General features: G+C 43.6%; 1 protein-coding gene across 11 annotated transcripts in view; it reads left to right on the forward strand.

The window, feature by feature from the left end:
* PTPRT (protein tyrosine phosphatase receptor type T) overlaps nt 1–13,380 on the forward strand; it is a 1,089,879-nt gene that overhangs the window by 960,715 nt on the left and 115,784 nt on the right. For all 11 annotated transcript variants that reach the window (XM_036826097.1, XM_036826100.1, XM_036826103.1 and 8 more), the window contains one exon: nt 7,659–7,807. In XM_036826097.1, the coding sequence (XP_036681992.1) occupies nt 7,659–7,807 (149 nt within the window). The remainder of the gene's footprint in view (nt 1–7,658; nt 7,808–13,380) is intronic.

The following is a 13,380-nucleotide window of genomic DNA, read 5'->3' on the forward strand; positions in this document are numbered from 1 at the left end:
ATTGGCCACCAATTTTGCGTCTAGAAAACTTGAGAACAATTGTGGGTTTTCCCTTTTTTCTCTGTATTATAAATATTTTAGTAGGATTTTGGGAGAAGTTTTAGAAACCGCTATCTTATTAAGGAAACACTTCATAATTTTTCATATTTTTCTAAAGTTGTATCTCCTTTTTAACTTGAGGTTGCTGAGAATGGATATGAGTGAACAAAACGAATGGTAATGACTTTTTTCCTGTCATATTAGTAAAATATTTCTAAAGTAAAATATCTAATTCTGTAAAGAGGCAATAAAATTTTTGAGATTATTTAAAAAAAAAAAAAAGACCCTATTTCCAAATAAGGTCACATTCACAGGTACCAGAGGTTAGGACTTCAGTATATCTTTTAGGGGAACACAGTTCAACTGGTAACAGTCATTTAAGAAGCATCAGTTCTTGCTGTGGTTGTCAGATGCCAGCTCCCCCCTATATTGAAGTCAATACCAGAAAGTGGAAACGGTCCTTGGTAACTCGGTGAGGTATTTGGAGACCTGGGGCTGGCACCCAGGTGTCCTGCCTCCTGGTCCTGGTCCTCCACCGTGATAGGGACTCTTCACTAATTCAGATCAGCTGAAGAGTGGGTTCTCAACAATGGGGATATCACACTTCAGCATGCATGAGGATTGCCTAGAGTGCTTATTACGCATTTGGAGTTTCTGATTCATGGCTCAGGGGTGGGGCTGGAGAAACTGCATTTCTAGTATGTTCCCAGGTGAAGCCGATACTGCTGGTCCAGAGACTACTTGGAGAATCAGTGTTCTACATCGGTGGTGCTCAAGCTCGGTGGCACATGATGACCACCTGGAGAGCTTCTAAAAACCCAAATGCCCAGGCTGCACCCTAGACCAATTAAATTAGAATCTCATCAGTAATTTTTAAAGCTCCCCAAATGATTTGTGCAGCCAAGGTTGAGAAGCACGGCTGTAGAATACATCAAAGAATGTTTTTAGAGAAAAGCCATTCTTCAGGGTATCTATTTTAGAGGATTCATATTTAATAAATAATGAGGCCATTTAAATCAACATGGCTGTTTCCTATATTTAAAAGATAACCAGAGAGCATTTATTGAGTGCTTACTGTGTACCATGCACTGGGGAAAATACTTTGGTAACTACACACCATTTAATCTTCGCAAACACTTTCCCTTGCCTGGGAGCATTGCTGCTACCTGCAGCTCTATAGACAGGAGGAAACTGACATGCAAAGCCATGCGTAACTTGCAAGAACTCACACAGCTAGTCTGAGATGGAGCCAGGTTTTGATGCCAGGCTGTCTGGCACCAAAGTTGATGTTAACTGCTGTGCCATCCTGCCTCCTGAAAGAAGAGAAAGTGGCGTGTTCTCCTTTTAATCCTGCACTTTTCCGTATCCTCGTTTACTGTCAACTCTGCTGTGCGGTAGCCCAGCCTCTGCCTCCATTACAGTTATTCTGAGTCAGTGGAGTTTGGATTAATGAGGTTTTGCTGCATTCATAAGGGGCTAGAATTGTTACCATGGACTGAACTTGCACTTCTGGTTTTATCCCGAAAGGAGAGGTAGAGGAACGTTGGAACAGGTATCCTGAGCTGGCAGGCAGAAAGCGAGGTTAGGGTCCTGTGGCTTCCACTGATATGCTGCATGACTTGTCTAAGCCCCTCCTCTGTCTGGCCTCAGTTTCTTTTACAAAATAAGAGAATGGTGCAGTTCCCTTCCAGTTTCTGATGTATACATTTAATTAGACAGTCAATCATGTCAGCATAGAAACGTCTGTCCGGGCTTCAAAGAGCACAATGCCGGCTTTTAATAGGAGTAGAGTTTCAGCTGTGTTTTCTTTGTCTACCTCCTATGGACTGAGATATCTCTCTGGCTCCAGGGTTCCAACCTTTGTGTTTTCCCAGGAAAGTCTGTCCAGAGATGCCAATGGAGGATGGGTCGGGGAAAACCCTATAGAGAAAGGAAAGAGCGCCTGGTCAGTGTCTCCCCTGGAAAGTGGGCATGGCTCTTCACATCCAGGGAAGAGCCCTGTGGAACCAACACTCTCCCTCAGTTGTCCTGGTCTCCTGTTCTCCACCCACATATTCAAGGGTTTTGCAGGATCCAGATGCTGGAATCCCTACCACCTCTTTCCTAGGTAGTTTCTGAGTCTCTCCGTGAACTTCTCCAATAATGGAGGGCTCATTACTTCCACAAGCCTAAACAGAGCAGGGGTCATGTCTGGCTTTTCACATCATGGTCTCCTGCTGTCTTAACAGCCACTTCTGTCTAACCATCTACAAAGTAGGTGCTCATTAAATATTTTTCCAACCAATTAATGTACAAAGAGAAATAAACTACTAACTTTAGGGAGGAGACAAAGACTTCTAAGAGTAGGGGGCCTTTGAGTTGGCCCCTAAAAGGTGAAAAGAAGGTTGCCAAAGAAGAAAACGTGGGAAGGGCAATTCGGCACTAGGCACTTCCAGAAGAGACCCGAGCAGTTCTTCTTTGCTAGAAATTTCTTCCTTGTGTCAAGCCAATGTGGTGGTTCTAATTCTGACCCCTGGGGCCACACAGAGCCAGATGTCACGTGTGTGAAGACAGCATTCCAGAATATTCCCTCTCCATGAGAAACATCCCTGTTTCAGACACTCTTCCTTCTCCTCTCGTAGCGTGATTCCAGAACCTTTCACAGCCCTTACAGTCCTCTCCGTGGAGCCATTCCACCTGCCACCCTCCCTTATCAAGAGTGGTGCTCAGGGTAAACCACAGAAGTCATGGTCCATCGTGGGGACATCCCTGGCCACCTACCCTCGCTCAGCTAACCAGCAAAAGTCGGGGGGACCTCCGAGTGATCTGTTAGAAGGAAGAATACCACCAGCCACGTCACATTGTCCCAACCTGTCAGAAGCAGGGAACTTCGGATTGCTGTGTCTTAAAACATTCTTCAGCTCTAGAGGTGACCCAGCAGAGGAATAGATAGGCTTGTACAATGCTGTCTTTTTAACAGCTCTTGGTACACCCTGCTGGTGAAATTGTGTGACCCAATTGGCAGGAATCTCAGAACAACTGCAGGACAAAGTTCCAAGTTCGGGAAGTCACGAGTGCTTGAGTCTTGAGGGATCTGAGGACAGCATGAGTTATGCGACCATCCCATATATCATGTGACTATCTTATATGAGGTTTTTTAAAAAACATTCTATAGCTATGGCTATTCTGTGGGCTCTGAGGGAAAAAAAAGTCTCTGACTTCTGTGAACATTCCATCAATTATTCAAACAACCCAGGAAGGAAATGCTAAGTTGTTAGACAAAAATAATTCATTAACTAGAAGTATTTCGGGTCACAAACTAATTTCTTGCAGCTTTTTCTTCCTCTTTCCTTGCATATATCTTTTTTTTAAGTGGTTATAATTTGTACTCAGAGTAGGATGACAGTCTTTGCTACACTTCAGATTGTAGACTTTTAAACATAAATTTGCACAACAAATTTATTGAGCACTGGCTGTGTGCCAGACACTCAGCAAAAAATTGGAGTAGGTACAGGAAGTCCAAAGAGGTTCACCCAAGAGGTTCTTGCCTTCCTGGGTAGGAGGGTTGAATCACTGCAATTGGATTAGTCAAGTGCTTAGCTGACATGGCAACGAGGCCCTCCTTGATCTCCTGACAGGGTTCAAACCAGCTATTTGCTGCTCTCCCCTAGCTGTATGTATTTTTCCTTCTTGGATTTCATCACCTTTGTGATTTTATATCGATTTATGTATTTACCTGTTTAGTGCCTGTCTTTGCCACTAGTGTCTATGTTCTATGAAGGTCAAGATCATGTCCAGTGTTTGACGCTATGATCTTCTTACATCTAGCAGAGACTGGCACGTGTAGGTGCTAAGTAAATTTGTGTTCAATGGGAGAGTCAACCCGGAAGAGAAAACCACACATCTCTTTAGGGAGCAAGAGGAAACCTCAAAGAAGATGTGACATTTGAATGCCACTGAGCCTTGAAGGATGAAGGGGAGGTGGCCCGGGGAGAAGAATGGGGGCACACTGAGGAGTAAGGAGTACTGAGGAATGGTTAGGACAGGAAGATGAGGTAGTTGGTGTTTCCTAAAAGGAGACACGTGTGGAAAATAAGGCTGAGTTGAAGCCTGGAGCCATAGGTCTTGTCTGCCCCACTCACAAGTTTGGGATGTTCCCCTCTTTTCAGGAAAAAGAGGGAGGGGGATCAACTAAACTCTATGACTATAGGAATGAATATGATTTTTCCTAAATTACTAAGAGGGTTTTTTAGTGATTAAATTTTGAATAAGATCCCAAAAGTACGGTTTTGTGTTTTATTTCCTTCTACATCCCTTCCATTTCCATTCTGTAGCTGAAGCACCTGTCTACATATTTTAAAATTTTACATAACATCATCGTCACCATGAAAACACAGTGTCAACCATGGGTGAAAAACTAAGGATGTAAAAACCTGAGATTTTTACCACTCAGTTGTCCAGTTTTTAAATATCTATGTTTTAGAGAGGCTCCATTAAAAAAATTTTTTTATCCAGGGGTTCAGAGCTACCCAAACATTTCTGTAAAATGCCGTTTTTCATAGATGGAGCAAGACCTTTTTTTTTTTTTATTCCTTTGGAAACCAGTGATTTGTGCCTAAGACAACTCTTTCCATATTATTTTACCCTGAATAGAATGAGATTGGTTGGGAGTTCTGCCCTAAGGAAATATCAAAGCCTCCAGTACATGCTCATTTATAGTTTGAAGGTTAATTCTCTTATCGGATGTCCTTTTATTTCCTGCTGGGGCAGTGTGAGCAGAACTCAGGTGGAGGCAGAGGGTCTGCTGTATATCTTTTCAAATTTATGATTAAGAAGGTCACATATACATTTTTTTAAATAAATTTATTTTATTTATTTTTGGCTGTGTTGGGTCTTTGTTGCTGTTTGCGGGCTTTCTCTAGTTGTGGCGAGCGGGGGCTGCTCTTCGTTGTGGTGCGCGGGCTTCTCATTGCGGTGGCGTCTCTTGTTGCGGAGCACGGGCTCTAGGGCGCAGGCTCAGTAGTTGTGGCGCACAGGCTTAGTTGCTCCGCGGCATGTGGGATCCTCCCGGACCAGGGCGCGAACCCGTGTCCCCTGCATTGGCGTGCGGATTCTTAACCACTGCGCCACCAGGGAAGCTCCACATATACATTTTGAAACACACTCCTTTTTGATAATAAATGAAGAATAAAACTTTGAAATGTCATCAGTAGCAGAATTACTCGTTTTTCTTTCATTTGCGTTCCCCCTGCCGGCTGGCCGCTTGCCTGCCAATGGTGTGGGAAAAGGCGCAAGTGACTGAATGCTTCATTTCTTGTTGTTTTTCTGTCTGCCTGGAATAGTTTCACTAGTGGAGCAGCATGTTTGTGGCCAAAGCATTTTAACCAAAAGATGCACTTCTGTTCCTGAGTGCCCTTCTTTCCCCAGGCAAATTTAAAAACAAAAACAAAAACAAAAACAAAAAAAGAAGAGGAATTCCATTTTAGGCTGCATTTGTCTTCAGATAGACAAAAGCTCTTCTCTTCCTGGATCCAGATTCACTCTCCACGCTTCTCTACTCTGCTGTCTGCTTACAGAGCAAGATCTAAATGGATGCCATGCCTTTGGCTTCCAGTTGGGTTCAGCTAATGTGAGCCGCTCTAGGAGGTCAGATGGGGGAGTGAAGATGTAGTCAGGGAATCTGTGCCTCTGGGTCCCTCCCTGTGGGGGTCATTCAGGACTGGCTGGATCCCTTGGGAGAAGTTCACTGCTTCTCTACAGGTGGCCTCCTCTTCACAACGCCTTTTGGGTTCTGGTTGCTGCTTCCTCTGCTTGTCGCTCTGGACCCACAGGTGATAAACAGCTCTCCTGTCACTGTATTATACCTTGGGTTCCCCTTATACCCTTCTCACTTTGTCAGTAGTCCTTTTATACATTTTCTCTCCTCACTTGAGTGTGCCATCTGCCATTCTTCTGTGCGGTCTACAGCTAGATCAACTCCATGTGAAGAAAAATACCATCAAACTAGAAGTGATCCTAGATGAAAGCCTCTAAAATACTTCTAAGTCTAGGTTTACCCTTGCATTTAATACTTCCTCTGACAGGGGGATCATTACCTCTTGAAACTGCCTGTTTCATTATCAGATGGGCTCACCTTTGGATATTTCTTAGGTGGTGCTGAATTTGACCTCTCTGGGACATCATGGAAACATGTCCTTTCCATGTTGAAATAGGAGTGACCAAGATTGGATTGGAAGCCAAGTCCTGTGAAAAATGGAGCAAGAGACCTGGAAGAATTTACCCTCCAGATATTTAATGTGCAACCCATAGCCTTGCATATCATAGGAACAAAATTACTGTATTTAGATACATAAATGTTGGGTAAACTCAGAGGGACCAGGTTGTTTATTTAGAAATATTTGAAAAACTGTCATATGCAAGTGGGGTTAGTCATATTTTTATATCTCTGGCAATAAATCTGAGACCCAGTAGTTGACATTTAAAGGAAGAAGATTTCAAATCCATACAAAGAACTTTTTAACCTTCAGCCTCCCAGTGAGGTGCCAAAGTCTCCATCACTTGATATAATCCAGGGGGGATGGGATTCCACAGCAGGACTGTTGGAGAGAGCATTCCAGCAGTGGAATGCAGTTGGACCAGTGGTGATGATACAAAAACAAGAACAGCAGCTGCCACGTGTTAAACATTCACTGTGTGCCAGGCACTGTGCTCCCAACACATTATCTCACTTAATCCTCATTTAATCCCTATGAGGTTGGCCTGTTAAGTTCAGAACTTACTGAGGTTGAGGAACTTGCCCTGTATCATGCAGCCACAGGCTATGGAGGTAGGATATGGACCCAGGTCTGCCTGATGCCAAAGCTGATGGTTTCAACCTCCAGTGGTTGGTGTCAGAATCACGTGGGGAACTTGGTGGCCAGGCAAAGGTCTAGTGCCTGTCCTACTTGTATGAATCTAGGATCTGTGTGCTTTTTCAGCTCTCTAAGTGATCCTGATTTACACGAGTTTGAACATCACTGCTGTACTTTGTCGTCATCACCATCGTTGTCGTCATCATCATCATTCCAAATGCCCATCTGGTTCTGAGGGTCACTGTGGGAATAACTGTGCATCAAGTTCTGCTTTAACCTTTATCCTTTTGAGCTATAAGACTAACTCACCTCCACCCTTACCCACTGCCCTCACCAGCCCCTACTTCAATCTACCTTTGTTGGGTGGGCTATTTCACGAGCTCAATCCCTGAGAAAGGCCAGACTCCATTCTGAATCTCATTCAGAGCCATGGGAACAGAAAGGCCCCCCTGCCTCTTCTTCCCTTTCAAGGGAGAGTAAGGAAAGCGTTGTGCAAATCTCATTATTTCCCATTTTAAGCTCAAGTAAAGAGCACACCCATTGCTGAGGATGAGGCAGGATAAATGTCATATTTCTGAGCAAATGGAGGCCTTTAACAGTTTCAGGAAGACTTAGGTTTATTCCACCTTGACCTTGGAGGACCTGCCTTGACTCTGTTTCTGGAAAATGGACCAGGTTTGGGGGTTGAGGATGATGGGTGGGGAAAAAGAACAGTCTGATCTTCCAGTGCTTGGATGCAACTGTCACCATCTGACTGTGATTTTTGTTCCCCTTGCACATGTCCCAAAGGAAGCTGGCCAAGAAGCAGAAGGAGACACAGAGTGGAGCGCAGAGGGAGATGGGGCCCGTGGCCTCGGCCGACAAACCCGCCACCAAGCTCAGCACCAGCCGCAACGACGAAGGCTTCTCCTCTAGCTCACAGGACGTTAATGGATTCAGTAAGTTGAGCCAACTAAGGGGAAGGGGACATCCGTACCAGCTTGACCCTGGTACCTCTGCTGTTGACCCCTCACAATGTCAGGTGCTATAGGACATGGAGTCTGGCTACTTCCCTGGGATGGTCCAGGATGAAGGTGCTCCCTGGCAAAGACATGGGGCCGCCCATCCTGGGGTGAAAAGGAGAATTTCAGAACCTCAAAGCAGATGGAAATGAGGGCAAGCCATCTTAACTGCTGCTTGTGTACACAGAGGCAGGTTAAAACTAACAATAGTAAAAAAAAAAGAAGAAGGAAGGCATGGTTATGCCCTTAAGGAGGAAAATATGCCAAGCTGAACTGAGTGTCTTACAGTTATCAAAACAACGCTGCACATAAACCACATAAAGTAGATGAGTTATAGGTTATCACGGTCTCCATTTCTCAGCTTATGAAACTGAGGCTCAGACTTCTCCAAAGTCCCATGGCTGATGAGTAACTTATCCAGAACTGGAAGCCGTGCCTTCCAAGCCTTGACCAGTTTCAGGACACAGCTAGTGATCCAAGTGGCATTTAGTCAAGAGCAGCGGTGTCCTCATGCAGAGTTAATACAGGATCCCAAGCTAATAGTAGTGGCTACAATTTCAGGGTTCACCCCATCCAAAGGAGAACATCAAGACTAGTAAACTAAAGCTAGTTTAGTTTAGTCTGATCTTGGGGATCAGACTCAAGAGTGCTGACTTTTGCTCTTAACTTTCTGAAAGCCAGTTCTTTTTCTGAATTGCGTAGAAATGCTAGATTCCCCAGCCTCTGCTCCAAAGTGGGGAAAGCAGGAAATCGAAAGGAATATGAGCAGAGACAAATGTTCCCCCTACACTGTACCAGTGGCAAAGGGACGAAATCGTATTTTGTAAAAATCACTTAGATAAGGTCAATTTGGGATGACGGAGATCTATGAGAGGATGAAGAAAGAAAGGAAACCAGTATTTACAGACCACCTTCATCTGCACCACAGCCTTGTGAGATGCTTAGTATGACTGTTCCCATTTTATAGATGATGTATCCAGAGCTCAGTGTTTGGCTGACCTTCCCACAGTTACACAGCTGCTTCCTGATGGATCCAGGATCCAAGGGTACCTCGGACCCACGATTCCTAACCTCAAGTGTACCACAGCACCTACCTGAGGCAGTTTTCAAAATCCGCATATCTGAGCCCCACACCTTACCTGCTGAATCAGAATCTCCTGGGGCAAGGGGAGTGGAATGGGGACTCAGGATGTGGATTTTGTAAAAGCCACGCAGGGGGTTCTTATAGGCACCCTGTTAAGAAGGCTGAACTTTGAAAGAGGCAGCAGCTATTTTCAAATATTGACGTGCTACCTTGGGAAAGAGAGATTTTTGTTTTAAACCTATAGAGACTGAAAAAATAGTAAAGTGAATACTCATGTAGTCTTTACCTAGATTCACCAGTTGTTTGCATTTTGCAGTATTTGCTCTCTCTCTCTCATATACACACACACACTATATGTATACATACATTATACATATATAATTTTATGAACCATTTAGCAGTAAGTTTTAGACATCATGACACTCCCCCTCCAGAGAATTCAGCATGTGTTTCCTGAGAACTAGGAGAGCTCTTCAGCATAACCACAATGAAATTATTTTACCCAAGAAATACAACCTTGTTTCAATCTCTGATAGACCAGAGTCCATAGCTGAATTTCCCCCATGGCCCTAAAATGTTCTCTCTTATTGTTACTATCTTTTGATCCAGGATCCAGTCAAGGTGCTCACTTTATATTTGGCCACCACGTCTCCCATCACCTTTCTGTCTACAACAGTCCTCCCACCTTTCATTTTCCTTTCAGGATGCTGACATCTTTTAAAAGTCTAGGCCAGTTGTCCACAGAATGTTCCACAGTCCAGATTCATCTGATTTTTTTCATCATGATCACACTCAGGTTAAACATTCTGGCAAAAATGCTGCACAGGTCACGTTGTGTACGTACTTCCCTTTGCATCATTTCAATAGACGCGTGCTATCACTTTGCCCACTCTTGGTGATGCTAAGTTTGAATACTTCTTAAGGTTGAGAAGTGGCTTTTAAAGACGAAGCCTAACAGCACATACTGATTATTTCATGAGTAAATATTTAACTTCTCTTTTCCTCAGAGAGCAGAGCAAGTTTGCAGTCTGCCTAAACACAAAGTCAGTTCTTAATCCGTTCTCCACCCAGGTGAATTTCTGGGACTCATACATTCCCTTGGGTCCAGGAAAAGAGGATGCCGACAGAGGGAAGGAGAGGTGGAAAGAGGGTAGCAAGGAACTGGGCTTGGTTTGTTCTTAAAGGTGCATCCTGAGCACCGCCCCACCCCAAGCCTCTGGCCCTGTTAACTTGTCACTGACTCTCCTGCTTTTGTCCTGAGGCAAGGAAGTTGATTAGCAAGTCTAGCTGATGGCACTGCTGGCCAAGTGGTACCTATTCACCCAAAACCTTTCCTGTCCAGGCCAGGCTCTTGTGTACCTGTTTTTCCATTTCCATTTTTGTAAAAATGTCCTGGGAGGACTCTGAATGCCAAAGAGATATGGTCAAAGACACATGACAAACATCATGACCCCAAAATTGTAGGTATTTGATCTTAAGCTTTCTGATTTCAAATGAAAACCTGGGTAACACCAATTTCTTGGATTTCAAGGGGAAACATCACCTCCATTTTCCCCATGGGCTAAAACTTAGACTCTTAAGATAAAAGTGCCCAAGACTGAGGGTAGATTGGCCAGCCAGAGAGGAAGAAGCAGCATATCCAATAAAATCTAATCAGATGTTTTAAAGTCCAGACACAATCTTTCCAAGATTGATATATGTGTGTTTTACAGTTATCTACACACATATACATGCACACAGACATAACACGCATACCCAGACATGTGTATATGTATATTGTATGTACATTCATTTTAATGATATTGCTTTTAAAAAGACAGAAAAAATTCAATTGATGTTACACTCAATTATTAAGAAATTTTGCATTTGTTTGAATCAGTAAATATTTTAGGATTCTATCTATGCATCTGGTGTCCTCAGGCTAGAGCCACAAACATGCTCTGGGGATTCTTTTGAATGCCCTGGAATGCATCAGGTACCTTTTAAAATGCTCTATGGAATCACTGGGGTGTGATTTGAGGGGAAAAAAATATAAGTAATGCTTACACTGGAGATGTAGAAATTGCTTCTGCAATCACCCTGATGTATGTAAAATTGAATCCATTTTCGTGGCATTAGGGAAGTGACTGTCTGACTTCTCCATCGGGTCTTTAGGAGAGCCTGAGATTATTTGCAAATGTTGAAGCATTGCTAGAGGCAGAGCACAAGAATAGATGTCACATTGGAAAAGATTACAGAAAAACCTGCCCTGAGCAATTATTTCATTATTGAACAGGTGGGCCCTGGCCTAATTCAACCTTTGCATCCAACTGTGTGGGTTTGTTTTCCTGCGTTTTCGATTCCAAGTGACCGCTAAGTTCTGCAACATCCGTTCCATCAAGCCTCCCAATTTTGTATAGGACCAGTGACCTCTGGGATGCAGGGGTGAGGGGGCTTTGTCAGGTACGGGCTGTTGCTCTGGAGCGCTGTGGCATTCTTGAAAAAGGAGTGCCCGTCAGCAGTGTGCATTGTTTTCAGTTTAAAGAAATGCTGACTTTTATTAAGTTATCTGATTTTGATCTTACTACCTTGTGTACCTGCTTGTTATTTTTTTCTGAGATCTTTTGCTCCCTGGGATCATTTTCTGGGTCTTTCTTCTGCTGCTTTCTTTTTACATTCCTGCTTAAATCTTCTTTATGTCTTTTGTTCATAGTCTCATCCTCTCCTTGTTTATTTTAGTACAAATCAAAATGCTTCAAAACAAATTGCTGTTGAATTCTGTGATACGGGGCTTGGCTGTCTACCCTTCATGTAATAGCATTTGACAGACTCGCTTGCCCATTGGGTACTGTTAGTAAACTCCATCTTCATTTTTTTGCTTCCATTCTATTCAATGGTTTCACGTCTGGTGTGTGAAGGCAGTTTATCTCTAAGGAGCATCACATGCTGGGCCATCAAGCTCTCTGCTAAATAAAGAAGCAGGCACCGTTGAGGGCTTGGAGGTGAGATTTAGTGGCCATTTTCGCAGTGCTTAGTACGTGCCTGTCCCTGTCCTGAGTCCCAAGCACAGTTTGGGGAGGGGTGTAATTACCAAAATGAATAAAACGGGGCATTGTCTCAAAAATAATAAATGTTCCTACTTTGAAGTTTTTCATAGTTTACAAAAGTCCTTTTGCAAAAACCTGGAGCCATAGATCCTTATTCCTGCACCACGAAAGAGCTGGTAGGTTTCTTACTACCCCCATTCTACAGATGAGGAAACTGAGGTTCAGAGAGACTCCATGCTGCAAATCACACAGGCATTTGCAGAGTCATAATAAGGATCTGTCTCTCCTGACATCAGTTAGGTTTTGTCCACTTAGTTCTTCAAAGAATTGAGAAAAACATCCATAAAAGTACCTACAGTAAAACAGCTGTATGAGAATTAAATAATCAGGATCAGGAAAACATAAATGAAGACAAGAGGGTCAAGACCAGGTTATTTTAAAATATAACTCCATTATATGAAAACGTAATCTAAATATGCAGGCTGGCAACTTTCAAATTCCACTTTCGCTCTGCGCTTTCTAGTAACAAAAGCCCAAATAGGAAGATCACTTTTATTGGCATCTACAATGTGCTAGACTGTATGCTTTATATAAATCCCATTCTTAAGCCTCCTAGGAACCCTATAAATTAGGTATTATTCCCATTTCATAAGTGAAGAAACTGAGTTTCAGAGAATTGGAGTAAATAAGCCCAAAGTCCCACACACATAGAGTGGGGATGGGATTGGAAGCCTAAATAGGGTTATCTGACTCCAGAATCCATGTTCCCTCTCCTGCACCAGGAATGTAGCTCTCACCACTCACTGGTCTCACTGTATGAGGCTGCTGACGGCTCCTCCCCTTTTCTACCACGTGGGCAGAAGCTGCTACCACCACAGTGTCCTGCAAGGAGCCTGTGGCTGGTTACTGGCATGGAGCCAATCAGATTCCCACACGGTGCCAGGCTCTGTGATAAGCATGTTCAAATCTGGCATCTTACTCTGTCCTCACAGTAACCCTCTCTAGTTGGTATGTTTGTTAGCAAACCCATTTTACAGTAGAGGAAACTGGTGCTCTGAGATATTAAAAGATCTTCCTCAGGTCCCGTAATGAATACATAGTGAGGTTTGGACCCATGTTCTACTTTCTAAACCAAGCGTCTTGTCTTTCCTCCAACCTTACGCTTTCTCTCCATCACAAAGCAGGGTGAAGGAAAGAAAGGAGATCAGCGTGAATAGCCTTGCTAGCTGATAAGACAGAGCCTCCTCTGGGTTCCTCTATCCACTTCAGGGCCCAAAATGCCTGTCGCAGGAAGGTAGCTGCCCAGTAATCCAGAAAGGACCTGTGAGAATTGTCCCACCAGGAGCTTCTTCGGAAGTGGGACTGTAGACCAGATGGTCCCATCCCATCCTCAGGCATTC

This window comes from Balaenoptera musculus, chromosome 15, assembly GCF_009873245.2.
Source record: "Balaenoptera musculus isolate JJ_BM4_2016_0621 chromosome 15, mBalMus1.pri.v3, whole genome shotgun sequence".
In the NCBI taxonomy this organism is placed as follows: Eukaryota; Metazoa; Chordata; class Mammalia; order Artiodactyla; family Balaenopteridae; genus Balaenoptera; species Balaenoptera musculus.